The 16015-nt window shown below is 49.2% G+C and overlaps 1 protein-coding gene across 1 annotated transcript in view; it reads right to left on the bottom strand.

The window, feature by feature from the left end:
• Positions 1–2526: 2526 nt before the first annotated feature.
• LOC138638876 (uncharacterized) overlaps positions 2527–16015 on the bottom strand; it is a 41497-nt gene continuing 28008 nt past the window's right edge. Inside the window, exons 5-7 of the mRNA XM_069728579.1 lie at positions 14087–14236; positions 4353–4490; positions 2527–2773 (exon numbers count right to left, since the gene is read on the bottom strand). Of these exons, the coding sequence (XP_069584680.1) occupies positions 2622–2773; positions 4353–4490; positions 14087–14236 (440 nt within the window). The 3' untranslated portion in view covers positions 2527–2621. The remainder of the gene's footprint in view (positions 2774–4352; positions 4491–14086; positions 14237–16015) is intronic.

Raw genomic sequence — 16015 nt, forward strand, 5'->3', positions numbered from 1 at the left:
GACTTCAGAGACAGCTAGACGCTTTTCTAAACTGCGTGAGTGGCATGTGCCAGTGTAAATGCTACCTAATGCCCACCTGAGACAGTGAATGGCCTCTTATGGATATATAGATGTATATGTGCAGTGCCTTGTGAAAGTATTCGGCCCCCTGGAACTTTTCAACCTTTTCCCACATATCAAGCTTCAAACATAAAGATACCAAATGTAAATTTTTGGTGAAGAATCAGCAACAAGTGAAACACAATTGTGAAGTTGAATGAAATTTATTGGTTATTTTAAATTTTTTGTGGAAATTCAAAAACTGAAAAGTGGAGCGTGCAATATTATTCGGCCCCTTTACTTTCAGTGCAGAAGTTCATTGTGGATCTCTGAATGATCCAATGTCGTCCTAAATGCCTAATGATGATAAATATAATCCACCTGTGTGTCATCAAGTCTCCGTATAAATGCACCTGCTCTGTGATAGTCTCAGGGTTCTGTGTGAAGCACAGAGAGCATCATGAAGACCAAGGAACACAACAGGCAGGTCCGTGATACTGTTGTGGAGAAGTTTAAAGCCGGATTTGGATACAAAATGATTTCCAAAACTTTAAACATCCCAAGGAGCACTGTGCAAGCGATCATATTGAAATGGAAGGAGTATCATACCACTGCAAATCTACCAAGACCCGGCCATCCCTCTAAACTTTCATCCCAAACAAGGAGAAGACTGATCAGAGATGCAGCCAAGAGGCCCATGATCACTCTGGATGAACTGCAGAGATCTACAGCTGAGGTGGGACAGTCTGTCCATAGGACAACAATCAGTCGTACACTGCACAAATCTGGCCTTTATGGAAGAGTGGCAAGAAGAAAGCCATTTCTCAAAGATATCCATAAAAAGTGTTGTGTAAAGTTTGCAACAAGCCACCTGGGAGACACCAAACATGTGGAAGAAGGTGCTCTGGTCAGATGAAACCAAAATTGAACTTTTTGGCAACAATGCCAAACGATATGTATAAAGGCAACAAAGCTCATCACCCTGAACACACCATCCCCACTGTCAAACATGGTGGTGGCAGCATCATGGTTTGGGCCTGCTTTTCTTCAGCAGGGACAGGGAAGATGGTTAAAATTGATGGGAAGATGGATGGAGCCAAATACAGGACCATTCTTCGAGAAAACCTGTTGGAGTCTGCAAAAGACCTGAGACTGGGACGGAGATTTGTCTTCCAACAAGACAATGATCCCAAACATAAAGCAAAATCTACAATGGAATGGTTCACAAATAAACGTATCCAGGTGTTAGAATGGCCAAGTCACAGTCCAGACCTCAATCCAATGGAGAATCTGTGGAAAGAGCTGAAAATTGCTGTTCACAAACGATCTCCATCAAACCTCACTGAGCTCCAGCTGTTTGCCAAGGAAGAACGGGCAAGAATTTCAGTCTATCCATGTACAAAACTGATAGAGACAAACCCCAAGCGACTTGTAATCGCAGCAAAAGGCGGCGCAACAAAGTATTAAGTTACAGGGGCCGAATAATATTTACACGCCTCACGTTTCAGTTTTTGAATTTCCACAAAAATGTAAAATAACCAATAAATGTTGTTCTACTTCACAATTGTGTTCCACTTGTTGTTGATTCTTCACCCCCCCCCCCTCCCCGGAGACTATGTGTGCTGGTGGGTGGGGTCTGGTGTCCGTTGTGTAAAGTGTCAGATAAGGAAGAGAGAGCAGAGAAGAGACAAGCTTCGAGAAGAATCAACTATGTGAGAGACTTGTTTTTGTTGCTAACGTTTTCCTGGAAACAGTTAGTCTGTTATTTTGGAAGACTGAGACTTTACTGAAAGCCCAGTACGTACTTGAGAGTCTGTGGAGTCCATGTGCATTGAGTTGAGAAACAAGTTTGGACAGACTGCTGATATATAAAGACGGACGGATTGTTGTAAGAACATTTCTAGGAACTACAGGAGAAGAGACAACTTCTTTAGTCCACTAAACTAAGTCCCCGGCGTTTGGGCTCGGCATCGGCCGACAAGACTGAGAAGCGTGCTGTAATTTATTGGCGCCGAAGACTTGGACTGGCTGCAGCCTGTGTGGAATCCTGCCTGAGAGAGGCCTCATCTTAGGTTACGGTACCATAGTCATAGATACCCGGGTATCCCTTTGCAGAGTGTTTAATCGTTACTTTAGAGGTGTATCACATATTAGATGTGTGTAAGTTATACTCAGTGTGTCATTCCAGGGGCTCCTCTTGATAACACTACATTCAATTTACACTTGTTCTTGTATTGAGTTGTTCTGTGAGGTAAATTGATTACTAGCCTGTTGGAGTATACAGTTCTCAGGAGACCTTGGAGTGGCACAGTGATTTCAGCTGCTGCTGAATTAGTGTATTTTTGGGGTGCATCTGCCTGAGTATTCCTCATATTACCTTACTTATTTTGCCTTTGAGTAAACTACTGTTGGAGATTTCTGCCTTGGTCTTGGTTTGTGACTCACTGGATCTTATTCGGACCTCTGGTCATTACAACATGATACAGATTTATTGCGTCACCCGGCTCTGCAGGGACGTTTTGATCTTTATTTGTGAGGAAAATGCATTTACACATCATCTATTCCCAGTTCTCCAGGGGACTTTACACGTCCGTACAAGCCATTCTGCAGCCGACATCGCAGCACTTCTGTCCGGGCAGGCATTTTTTGTCCTCATCATCACATTCAGCTGGAGGGTAAGGTGGTTGACATTTGATAAGGGTGGCCACCACTGGGCATTGCTTCTCCGGGACTTCTGCAATGAAAGGAAGAAAGGTGAGAGCAGAAGTCCATGTACAGAATGTGGACTCTACTATTCATCATGCAGTTTTCCAGAAATCTGATGGAAAAACTGTTTAAAATACGGCAAACATTTTGCAAGTTTTGCGAATTTTGGAAACGTGCGGGACGACATCTTCAGAGTTTACTACTCAAGCGTGGCAGATTACCCCAGAGATGTCCGCCGAGATGAGCACCAGCCCCTGCCAGCAGTAGATTTCAGGCGGTTGAGAGACACTAAAAACTGGAAAAATTATCTCCTACTCACAGGACAGATAATAACTGTGAGACCTCTGGTAATAGGGCGCTTTTATCCCCATCACAATGGAGCAGGAGTGCGCACGCTCGTCTACTGCTCCATTCATTCTCTATGGGCTTGTTGAGCTCCACTGTATTTCTCTGGTAGCCCCATAAGTAATGAATGGAGTTGGGGATAAGCATGACCACTGATGTGCCACTCTAATGGTGGTGATAATAATACTGCCCCTTTCTGGTGATCGGTGGAGGTCCCAGAGGTCAGACTCCATTAATCTATAAGTTATCACATATCCTGTGGGAAGGTGTTGTTGTTGCGGGTGCTGTGTTGTTCAACGTCTTTATCAATGATTTACATGTAGGAATTGAGAGTAAACTGATTAAATGTTCTGATGACACAAAGCTAAAGGTACCTTCACACATAACGATATCGTTAACGATATCGTTGCTTTTTGTGACGTATCAACGATATCGTTAAGGAAATCGTTCTGTGTGACAGCGACCAACGATCAGGCCCCTGCTGGGAGATCGTTGGTCGCTGAGGAAAGTCCAGAACTTTATTTCGTCGCTGGACTCCCTGCAGACATCGCTGGATTGGCATGTGTGACAACGATCCAGCGATGTCTTCACTGGTAACCAGGGTAAACATCGGGTTACTAAGCGCAGGGCCGCGCTTAGTAACCCAATGTTTACCCTGGTTACCAGCGTAAAAGTAAAAAAAACAAACACTAGATACTTACCTACCGCTGTCTGTCCCCGGCGCTCTGCTTCTCTGCACTCCTCCTGCTCGAGTAACGGTTAAAGGATCTGGGAATGTTTAGCTTGAAAAAAGAAGACTGAGAGGAGACTTAATAGCTGTCTACAAATATCTGAAGGGCTGTCACAGGGTAGAGGGATCATCTTTATTCTCATTTGCACAAGGAAAGACTAGAAGCAATGGGATGAAGCTGAATGGGAGGAGACACAGATTAGATATTAGTAAAAACTTTTTGACAGTGAGGGTGATCAATGACTGGAAGAGGCGGCCACGAGAGGTGGTGAGTTCTCCTTCAATGGAAGTGTTCAAACAGAGGCTGGACAGACGTGTCTGAGATGGTTTAGTGACTCCTGCACTGAGCAGGGGGTTGGACAAGATGACCCTGGAGGTCCCTTCCAACTCTACGATTCTATGATTCTACGGTGATAAAGGAGCTGCCTAGATGGAACAAGTCATCTCTTACACATCTCTTGAGATTCACAAATCAGAACATTGTTACAGACTTTTTGCAGATTTACACACATAATAACTCATTTCCACTTACTAGGGTCCGTGCATTGCTGACGGCACCATGGGGTGCAGCACTTCTGCTGTCCAAGGCAGTCTCTGTCAGAGTTACATAGAGGTTCTTCAACAGGGGCCATGCACCGAGTGAGCGGAATGGGGCAGGATCCAGGTTTTTCTGTAATAGTATAAAATTAACGTAAGTCACATTTGATATTTCGCAGTCTCATTCTCAGGTAACGTTACTGTATGTCGAAGAATGAAGGATGTTCTCCTTCAGCTGATCACTACAAACTAACGTCTGGCCAGCGTTTCTCCCAGTCAAAAGCAGAAGGAAAGAAGGGGGGCTGTAATGGGCGCAGCTGGATGAAAGCCCCCACATGACTGCGTTGCCAAGAAGGGAGTTTTAGAGTTTTGAATAAAAAAAAGGGATCTTATAGGTGATTGGTGGAAATTTTTGAATAAGGGGTGGACCTAGTGGGGAAAGGAGGCAGGGGCTGGAGAAGTGCGGGAAGGATCACTTGTGAGGTGAATCATCAGGAGAGAAGAAGTGTGCAGCTACTCACCATGGCCTCCATAGACAGCCTCGTGGAGCAGCTGCGCAGGGAATCCAGGTCCAGGAGCGATGGATGGCTGGAAGAGCAGCTCACCAGGCTGCTGGGCGACTGCGGGAGCCGGGGCAGCAGGACCAGGAGAACCCGGCCCCCAGAAAGATTGTCCCCCGACATGTCACCGCGCGGCAGGCGCAGGCCGCGGAGCCCCTCCGGGGACCCTGCGGGGGCTGCGGGACGCGGCGCGACCATCCTGCCCGTCCCCCCCTCCGGCAGGAATCCACCCGGCGGCTCTGCCGGCGCGAGGCGGCGACGTGGAGCGGCGACCAGCCAGGCACGGCCCGATGCCAGGGCCGCAGCGGAAGCCAGGGCCGCAACGGAAGTGCGGCCTAGTCCGGGAGCGAGCAGCGGTGCGGCGCCCTCTAGCGGTGCCAGAAGCAGCCGGAGCACAGCGCGGGCAGCGGCGGCAGAGTCAGGAGGAGAAGGGAGCACAGCGACGTCAGCGGTGAGGGCCGCACAGGTAGTGCGGCCTAGTCCGGGATCGAGGGGAAGTGCGGCGCCCCCCAGCGGCGCCAGGAACAGCAGACTTACAGCACAGTCAGCGGCGGCGACAACAGGAGGAGCCAGGAGTCCAGCGACGGCAGCAGTGAGGGGGAGCTATGGAGCAGCGGTGACAGCGGCGGGCTCACCTCCCCTAGGTGGGCCTGGCAGCGGCACGAGACGACAGAGTAGGGCGACGGGCAGGCTGGCATCGGTGGTTCAGCTGGGCCCGGGACGCGTTGGTCGTGGGGCAGGTGCCGGTCGGGCAAGTAGGCCAGGAGGCCGAGGTGGATTGCAAACAGCCGTCAGGTCAAGATCCGCCAGGAGGTCCAGCGACAGGAGTGTATCGCCAGTCTCGGTCCCCCCTGGTGACGTGGAGGCCAGGGGCGCGGGCCTGGGGCAATTCAGCGGCAGCGACGACCCCGGATCTGAGAGCGAACATCCAGAAGATGGCGAACAGCGGGATTCCGGAGACACGGCTGGTGGGGACACAGCACCTGCGCAGCCTCGTGAGTACATGTCTATTCCTATTTCGGTGCCGGGTACGGTGGGGTTAGTGGAGGGGGTAGGGGATGCTGGTTCTGGGCTTCCTGGCGTTAGAGAGCTTTTGGCAGGTATGTCGCATATTTTGAGGCGATTGGACGCGGGGCCAGCAAGTAATATGGGAGGGTCACCTGCTGGGGCTTGGTTGGTGGATCCTGTTAGTACAGCCGGGGGAGGGGGCTCCGGTGAATTAGTGAGGTCTGGGGCGGCCGCGTCGGCCCAGGCAGCTGGGGTGTCAGTGTCGGTTCAAACGGAGACGGGTAAGAAGGATGAGATAAAGTTGGATGATCGGGCAAAAGGGGAGGTCTTTGTGTGCTTTGAGGGTCCCCTCGGTGCCCATTTAAAGAAGGAGGTGAAGGAGAAGATCTGGAAGGATGAATTTGTTGAGATTTTCTCCCTCCTCCCTTTGGAAAAATTTAATCTGGACAAAGGGAAAAAAGATGATAGCAAAAAGGAAGAGGAGGAAAAAAGGCGTTGGCGCCTGATTCCGCAAACGTTTGTTAATTGGCAACAGGCTTTTGCTATCTTGGCCAGTGTGATAGGAGAAAAATTCCCGGAAAATTGCTCGGGTCTTTTCTGTTACTTTGATTCTATTGGTGAGGCACATCGTACGTATGGGGGCCAGGCTTGGCAGCGTTACGATGAACAATTCAGGCAGCGGAAGGCGGTTAGGCCTGAGATAAAATGGGAGCATAAGGACATTGGATTGTGGCTGAAGGTGATGGCCCCTGTGAGGTACGGGCAGTCCTTTCAAGGGGGCGCGGGGAGTAGTAGTCAGCAATCAGGACAAGGGGGAGGAGGAGGACAGGGGTATCAAGGGGCGAAGGAAAAAACGGGAACGTGCTGGCAGTTCAATGACGGCCAGTGCAAGTATGGCAATACCTGCAGGTTTAAGCACGTGTGTTCCCATTGTAGCGGAGCTTCACACGGGGCTTCAAAATGTTTCAGAAAAGCAAGGGGCAAGCCAGCAGGGGGTAGCGGTCATGGGGGTGACGCCGGTGAGGCTTCAAAAGATGGCCCCTTATCTAAGTAGATATCCGGACCGGTTGAAGGCGGTGGTGATTAGGGACGGTTTTGCTGAAGGTTTTAGGATTCCTCACCCGAATCATACGGTCCCCTTTTCTACAAAAAATCTGAGGTCAGCAAGTTTACATGCGGATGTTGTTTCGAGTAAGTTAGCAAAAGAGGTGGAGTTAGGAAGAATGGCGGGCCCGTTTAGTTCGCTGCCTATGGAAGGGGTGATCGTTTCTCCATTGGGGGTGGTGCCCAAGAAGGAGCCAAATAAGTTTCGTTTAATCCAGCACCTATCGTACCCAAAAGGTTGTTCTGTTAACGATGGCATTGCGGAGGAATTATGCTCGGTTGTATACACGTCGTTCGATGCGGCAGTGCAATGGGTTCGTATGTACGGAGCGGGGGCCTTGATGGCGAAGACAGACATCGAGTCTGCCTTTCGGCTTCTGCCGGTACATCCGGAGAGCATTCCGTTACTAGGTTGTTTTTGGAATGGAGAATTTTATTTAGACAGGTGTTTGCCGATGGGCTGTTCCATTTCTTGCTCGTTGTTTGAAACTTTCAGTACTTTTTTGGAATGGGTTGTTAGAGACGTTTCTGATGTTGCTTCGGTCATTCATTATTTGGATGACTTCATGTTTGTGGGCCCCCCGGACTCTGCGGTTTGCGGTAATTTATTGGCCACCATGGAATGGGTGTCCGGGCATTTCGGGGTCCCTTTGGCGCAGGAGAAAACAGAGGGTCCCTGTACGGTCTTAAGTTTTCTCGGGATTCTTATCGATTCTAGAAAGATGGAATGCAGGTTGCCCGACGACAAATTGTTGTTGCTGAAGCAGGAGGTGTCCAGAATCGGAAAATTGAGGAAAGTGACGTTGAAGGAGTTACAGTCGTTGCTAGGGCGCTTAAATTTTGCGTGCCGGATCATGCCTATGGGCCGGATTTTTTGCCGAAGGTTGTCCAGAGCTACGGCGGGAGTCCGTGCAGCTCATCATTTCATACGTTTGAGCCGGGAGCACAAGGACGATCTGTTGGTTTGGCAGCGTTTCTTGGAAAATTATAATGGCAGATCATTGATTCAGCAGGAGGATTTGAACGCCTTTGATTGTGAAATTTATACGGACGCAGCAGGGGGAGCCGGTTATGGCGCCTACTGTGCAGGAAAATGGAGTGTCGGAGTGTGGCCGGAAGAATGGCGGCAAAACGGGCTAACCAAAAATTTGGCATTGTTGGAGTTGTTCCCAATTGTAGTGGCAGCGTTTATTTGGGGCGAGAATTTTAAGGATCGTCGGGTACGATTCCATTGTGATAACTTGAGTGTCGTGTCAGTTATCAACAGTTTATCTTCCTCTTCTCCCCCCGTGATTAGGTTGGTTAGGGAATTGGTGTTGAGGTGTTTGGAATTGAATTCGTGGATTTCGGCGGTGCATGTACCAGGTGTCCAAAACAATATAGCTGATGCTTTATCTCGTTTTCAGTGGGACCGATTCCGGGAACTGGCGCCAGATTCGGAACCTACAGGAGCGGGATGTCCTTCGCATCTGTGGCAGATTGTTGCGGAAGGGGAGGTCGCTTGATACAGGCCTCACTGTCGAGCAGGACATGGTCGGATTATGCAGCGGCGTGGGAGATGTGGGAAGGTTGGTTGGTCCAATGCGGCCCAGTGGAATCCGACGGCGATAAGATTATGGCTCTGCTGGCTTTGATGGGTAAGGCGGCCGAATGGGGATGGTCCGTTTCGAGGTTAAACAAAGTTGTTGCGGGTCTGGCCTTTGGTTTTCGGTTGCAAGGTTCAGCTGATCTGACAAAAGATTTTTTGATAAGGCAGGCTTTGAAGGGTTTTCGGAAGGGCAATGTGTCTTTTGATAAGCGTAGGCCGATTTCTTTTGGTATGCTGGAACGGCTTGGGGAGGCTTTGGGCGGTATTTGTAGTTCGCAGTTTGAGGTTGTATTGTTTAGGTTAGCCTTCTCTTTAGCGTTCTTTGGCGCTTTGCGCCTGGGGGAGCTGGTGTCCCCAAATAAAAATAAGGTGGGTGGTCTGTTAGCGGAAGATGTTGACTTTTGGGCAGGAGGTATTGTATTTTGGATCAGGCGTTCTAAGACTGATCAGCTTGGTAGGGGTAGGCGAGTGGTGCTGGGGAGAGTTGACGGTAGCGGGATGTGCCCGCAGCACTGTTTGGAATCTTATTGGCGTCTGTCGGCACTGAGGGCAGGCCCTTTGTTACGACATCAGAACGGGGAATTTTTGTCGCGCTACCAATTTACGGCGCTGTTGAAGAGGGGTTTGGGATCGTTGGGTGTTGACCCGAAGAATTTCGGGTCGCATTCATTTCGAATTGGTGCTGCGTCCGAGGCGGATGGTCTGGGCCTAGGCGTTGATGTTATCAAAAGAATAGGCAGATGGAGTTCGGATCGATATCTGTCTTATATTAGGAATTAGGTCTGTGGGGGAGAGAGCCTTGTTATGGTGTTAATCATTGTTGTGTTTTTTCAGGTCGAACCTCCCTCCTGGCATGGATTATCGGACATTCATTTGTTCATTGGGGTGCGCTTCGTGCGGATGTCAGGCGAAATGGTAGGCAATTAGGCTTTGTAAGGGATTCGGTGGTTATTAGATGGTTGGGATTCCGGGGTATGTTATGGCGGAGTTTGTTGCCGGCAGTTGCCAACGCCGTTAGATTGGATCGACCCCCGGACATTTTGGTGGTTCACCTTGGAGGAAATGATTTGGGAGTTAGGCCAGTGAGGGAGTTGATCAGAGACATTCGTTTTGATTTTTTACGGTTGTGGGTATCTTTCCCGGGTGTTGTGACGGTGTGGTCGGACATTGTACCAAGGCGGAAGTGGCGTGATGTACGGTCCCATAGAGGGATCAATAGAGCCCGGGTGAAGCTGAATAGGGCGGTGGCAGGATTTGTGTCTCGGAACGGGGGTATTGCCGTTAGACATTTGGAGCTGGAGGATGGGATTGGCAATTATTGGAGGGATGATGGAGTGCATCTTAATGATGTTGGTATGGATTTATGGGCACTCGGGCTACAGGAAGGAGTCGAGAGAGCTTTGGTGGCGGTGGGGCACTCACGAGCCTGAGGTGGTCAGGGCTGTTCGTGTGTGGCGGGGGGTGGGGTTCTTGGAGGTGGTGATGACGTTTTTACGGGGTTGATCTGGCTTTTGTTTACGGGCTCTGGACGGGGAATTTACCTCGGGAGCTTTGGGGTTTTGGTTTGCCCGAAATGGGTTACATGGTGCCCTTGAGCTGGTGGTCACGGCTGAGGGTAAAGAAGTGTTTGGTTTTAAAGTTGGTGGTGGCTTTATGCCTATTTTTGAGCCAGATTTCTTACCCCCAAGAACCCTCCCCTCCAGGTTTTTACATATGGTATATATGTTGTTATTTATGTTATTGTTTGTTTAATAAAATGGCCGCTGTGGCCAAAATTATCCAAAGAAATTTACGTGTTGGTGTTTAATTTAAATTTACAGGAGAAGGGGAGAATGGCCCCCTGGGGATGGGGTGGGGGTCAGGAAGATTGAGTACGGGAAAGACCCTGTTTTGGCGATACGCGGTCAAGAAGGGGGGCTGTAATGGGCGCAGCTGGATGAAAGCCCCCACATGACTGCGTTGCCAAGAAGGGAGTTTTAGAGTTTTGAATAAAAAAAAGGGATCTTATAGGTGATTGGTGGAAATTTTTGAATAAGGGGTGGACCTAGTGGGGAAAGGAGGCAGGGGCTGGAGAAGTGCGGGAAGGATCACTTGTGAGGTGAATCATCAGGAGAGAAGCCCACCCTCCCTCCCTTTATTGTGGATTAGTTTAAGTGAACAGTTTGATGGAGGGGTAGCCGGGGAGTTGGGTTTTTTCTCATCTCGGTTTTTTAATCAGTTATTGCCAGAGGGGAGTTTTCGTTATCATTGTCACAGTGGCAGTTTTGGCGGGGGGTGGGGTTCTTGGAGGTGGTGATGACGTTTTTACGGGGTTGATCTGGCTTTTGTTTACGGGCTCTGGACGGGGAATTTACCTCGGGAGCTTTGGGGTTTTGGTTTGCCCGAAATGGGTTACATGGTGCCCTTGAGCTGGTGGTCACGGCTGAGGGTAAAGAAGTGTTTGGTTTTAAAGTTGGTGGTGGCTTTATGCCTATTTTTGAGCCAGATTTCTTACCCCCAAGAACCCTCCCCTCCAGGTTTTTACATATGGTATATATGTTGTTATTTATGTTATTGTTTGTTTAATAAAATGGCCGCTGTGGCCAAAATTATCCAAAGAAATTTACGTGTTGGTGTTTAATTTAAATTTACAGGAGAAGGGGAGAATGGCCCCCTGGGGATGGGGTGGGGGTCAGGAAGATTGAGTACGGGAAAGACCCTGTTTTGGCGATACGCGGTCATGGGGCTAGCAACACTTCCATCAATTTCCTGCTCCTTTTAGCTTTTCTCCATATCTACCAGGCCTCACAGAAGACCAAACCTACAGAATGGCCCATAGTGCACCCTGGAACTGCTTCCCCTATATGTTTGTCCTGGTGATGGGACTTCAGCAGTGATGGGTGACAATGCATTGTGGATGTTTTTTCCTAGACATTAGAACAGATGGGGTGGTCACTGGTGTCCAGAGGGGGTATCCTCAGATCCATAAACCAAAGGTGAAATGTGTATAGATAAGGGCACAGTAGAGACTAACAAATGCATTCACGTCAAATTCAATACGAGTGGAATTTGACAAATATCCGTATTCGCCAACATTCATCATTTTTGTGCTGCGATCCCTCTGGCCTCCATTTTCTGAACCAAAAAAGACTATTAAAGTATTAAAAAAGAAAGAAACCTAAACTCGCCGCTCACCTATCCAACTCCTCTGCTCCTCGTAGCCACCCATCCGATCCTCGTCACATCTTCAGATTGCCATCTGTCATGGTGAAACCCCATTGCCTCTCCCACTAGACTGGAACCTCCGAGTATGATAGCCTGGAAGGGTTCTGTGCAGGTGTGGAAGATCACAGCGTCAAGATGTCATGGCATTACTATGCCACGACATGTGCTGTGACTTTTCTAGGCACACGCGGAGAAACCTACTGGGCCCATCCAACCGAGAAGCTGCAGCTGAGCATGAGAGACCTGGAGAATTCAGCATACCTGACAGCAATCTGGAGATGTGACGAGGATCGGAAGGGTGACAGTAAGGAGCAGAAGATCCAGAGAAATGAGTGGTGAGGTGGGCATAAGGAGAGACTCCAGATCACAATAAGGGACATTAAATTTGTGGACAATAACGTGACTGGGAATCGATTTTTCCAGGAATATCTGCACAAACGCGTGAATTTGATTTTTTCCTGATCTGCTCATCTATGGGTGACAGGAATCAGTCTCCCATTTATTTTTGCGTAGCACAGAGGGTTTTGGTATTTTATAGGCCATCATGAACCCTACAAGACATTTGTGCGTAAAATTTCCATTTAATCAGACAAAAGAATACAAGTATGTAAAATATATAGTGATAACGTGGACCGGACCGGGTTTTGCCCCTGGTCGTTTCATGTAATCTATAAATTATAATTTTAGAGTAGTAAATCGAGATTAATCAAATTCACCTCAAATTTTGGAAATGTCCACATTTGTGATTTTCTTCCTAAAAATGCAGCAGAACAGCCACCTCTTCCAGATTGTCCAGGGCAGACAACAGGAGTGAAGATAGCAGTATTCTCGCTTCACCGCTCACCAGTACCGCCACCACATATCCCCTTCTAATCTTTCACTATCTCCCTCTTAGGCCAGTCCCACACGTCCAGATAATTCCGGTACCGGAAAAATTGGTACCGGAATTATCCGTGTGTCCGTGTGCTCCCGTGGTACATCAGTGTGGCACACGTGCGCCATCCGTGTGCTGCCCGTGTGCCGACTGGGTACCACACGCACCGTGCAGGAGACAGTGCTACAGTTAAGCGCTGTCTCCTGCATATGGTGCTGAAGCCGCCATTCATTTCTTCTCTCCAGCATCGTTCGCTGGAGAGAAGATATGAAAAATCTTTTTTTTGGGGGAGTGTTTAAAATAAATATCCCTGTCCCCAACCCCCTCCCACCCCCTGTACGCCCCCCTCCCCCCCCGCTGTTAATAAAATACTTACCCGGCTCCCTCGCTGGCGCTGCTTCCTGTCCTCGCCGCAGCTTCTCCTGTATGAGCGGTCACGTGGTGCCGCCTATTACAGTGATGAATATGGGGCTCCAGCTCCCATACGTGACCGATCATACAGTAGAAGGTGCAGCCAGAACAGGAAGCAGCGCCAGCCAGCGAGGGAGCCAGGTAAGTATTTTATTAACAGCGGGGGGGCGCACAGGGGGTGGGAGGGGGTTGGGGACAGGGATCTTTATTTTAAATGACCCCCCCCCCCCCAAAAAAAAAAAAAGATTTTTCATATCTTCTCTCCAGCGAACGATGCTGGAGAGAAGAAATTAATAGCGGCTTCAGCACCACGCTGGGGGGACAGCGCTTACTGTAGCGCTGTCTCCTGCACGGCACACGGACTGCACACGAACAACATTGACTTTAATGGGTCCGTGTAATACGTGCGCTCCAACGAACACTGACATGTCTCCGTGTTTTCCAAACGGACACACGGTACGTGAAAACACGCTGACATGTGCAGAGACACATTGATTTTAATGTGTCTACGTGAGTCAGTGTCTCCGGTACGTGAGGAAATTGTCACCTCACGTACAGGAGCCACTGATGTGTGAAACCGGCCTTACACTGGTCTCTTCTGTTCCTCCTGACAGGCCATGTCTTCTTCTACACCTTAGTCCACTCTTCACCAGCCGGACTCAGCAGGCTTCAGAAGACTTATGTCATAATATCTTGACTGTCCCTCACTCAGCACAAAGTGAAGGAAAACATGGAAGAGGACATTGTTTGCTATGAAGACTGGAAGGATTCAGAGTATGAGGAGTCAACGGAAGACCAGGGTGAACCTACAATGGTGGGAAAGGTGACTGACACGAGGGTATTTCCTTTTTTTAACTCACTCTTTTTATTATGCTCCGAGGTCTGGAGAGACCCCACAACATAATCAGGCACATTCATGTCACATTATATGATTTCCCTACCATTAACGTAAGTGTGAAGCTGGAGAAGGTCATATTTACCGTTCTTCACCGCCGTGCACTGCAGGATGTTGCCATGGGACAGACAGCACTTCTGCTCCGGCAGGCAGTCAGAGTCTCGGCTGCACAGGGTCTTGTTGAGGTAGGAACAGGACAAGTCCTGCAGACCGGTGGGGCACACGCCCGGGTGTTCTGCAGATATAAAAAGTACAAGACGTGTCACCCCTGGCTCCATGATGTACAAGGACGGGCCTTTTGTGGAATGAGTTGACGTTTTCATTGGTATCATGTTGGGAACCACTTCACCCATGACAGATGGGGAGATGGGTTGAAAGAAGGAGCCACATCTCTCTATCTAAACCGTTAAATGGACATATAAGGGGTTAAATTCCATAGATGGCCAACCACACAAATCCCTTCCGTAGGAACCATCTGTGTGCACCAGCCGACCCCAGCCTCTGATTGTGGTGAATGGAGGTGGTCAACATGACACATATACATCATGGAGCACCAAATAGCAAACCTTCAAGACAGATGTATACACCATGGAGACATACAGGGTCAACCGCTTCCTGACCTTGTTAATTGTATGCACTAGGTAGGGTCAAGTCAACAAGATCAGATTGCTGCTGTTTAACCATTTAAGCCCTGTGGCAAATCACTGATGGTGGCACCTTCCCACCCTCTTGTTTTCCTTCAAACTTCACCCTCCTCTTTATTAACAGCTCTGACTTCCTGAAAAGGCTGAAATTGGTTGGAAAGGAAGCAGGTGGGAAGGTGTACTTAAATGTTTGACCGCCATGATACACTGGAGCGCCTGTACTTGGTTTGAACAGTCATTCTGTGCTGACAGTCCCTTTAAATGCCGCCATTGCTACCGTGATGTGATTGCAGGTTGACAGTGGGTTGTTGTCAGCGATTCGGCTGAAGCAGAACATTATTGTCTCTATATACCGCAATGCTGTATTATTACAGTGCGTACAACAAGCAATCAGACAATGGCAGATTAAAGTCCCATGAAAGACTTAAATATAAAAGGAAACTATTGAAAAACAAAAAACTAATGTAGATACCTCTCCCGACTGCACATTAAAAACAAACAGTATATTTCACCTATTTCATTCTGATCTGTCAAAACACAAAGTGAAGCTAACCCGTCATGTAAATGCCATAAAGAGAAAACAAAGTTGTGCAGTAAAAGTAACGAAAGTATCGCCCTGCAAATGTATCAGAAAAATGTTGTTGCTCCTGCTGAAATCTTCGAACCTCCTACACTAGGTCGTGGCTTCCAGGTTTGATAGACCATGAGGATTCTGTGCGACCTCAGAAGGTAACGGCATCATGAAGTCACAGCGTCACGCATATGTGCAGAACCCTCTGGACGGGTGACGGGGAGTAGTGGAGGGGTCGGAGATGTGACAAGGACCAGAAGGGTGACAAGGAGTAGTGAAGGGGCCGGAGATGTGACGAGAATCAGACGGGTAACAGGGAGTAGTGGAGGGGCCGGAGATGTGATGAGGACCAGACGGGTGATGGGGAGTAGTGGAGGGGCCAGAGCTGTGACGAGGACCAGACGGGTGATGGGGAGTAGTGGAGGGGCCGGAGATGTGACAAGGATCGGACGGGTAACAGGGAGTAGTGGAGGGGCCGGAGATGTGATGAGGACCAGACGGGTGATGGGGAGTAGTGGAGGGGCCGGAGATGTGACGAGGACCAGACGGGTGATGGGGAGTAGTGGAGGGGCCGGAGATGTGACAAGGATCGGACGGGTAACAGGGAGTAGTGGAGGGGCCGGAGAAGTGATGAGGACCAGACGGGTGATGGGGAGTAGTGGAGGGGCCGAGATGTGACGAGGACCAGACGGGTGATGGGGAGTAGTGGAGGGGCCGGAGATGTGACGAGGACCAGACGGGTGATGGGGAGTAGTGGAGGGGCCGGAGATGTGACGAGGACCAGACGGGTGATGGGGAG

This window comes from Ranitomeya imitator, chromosome 5 (assembly GCF_032444005.1).
Source record: "Ranitomeya imitator isolate aRanImi1 chromosome 5, aRanImi1.pri, whole genome shotgun sequence".
In the NCBI taxonomy this organism is placed as follows: domain Eukaryota; kingdom Metazoa; phylum Chordata; class Amphibia; order Anura; family Dendrobatidae; genus Ranitomeya; species Ranitomeya imitator.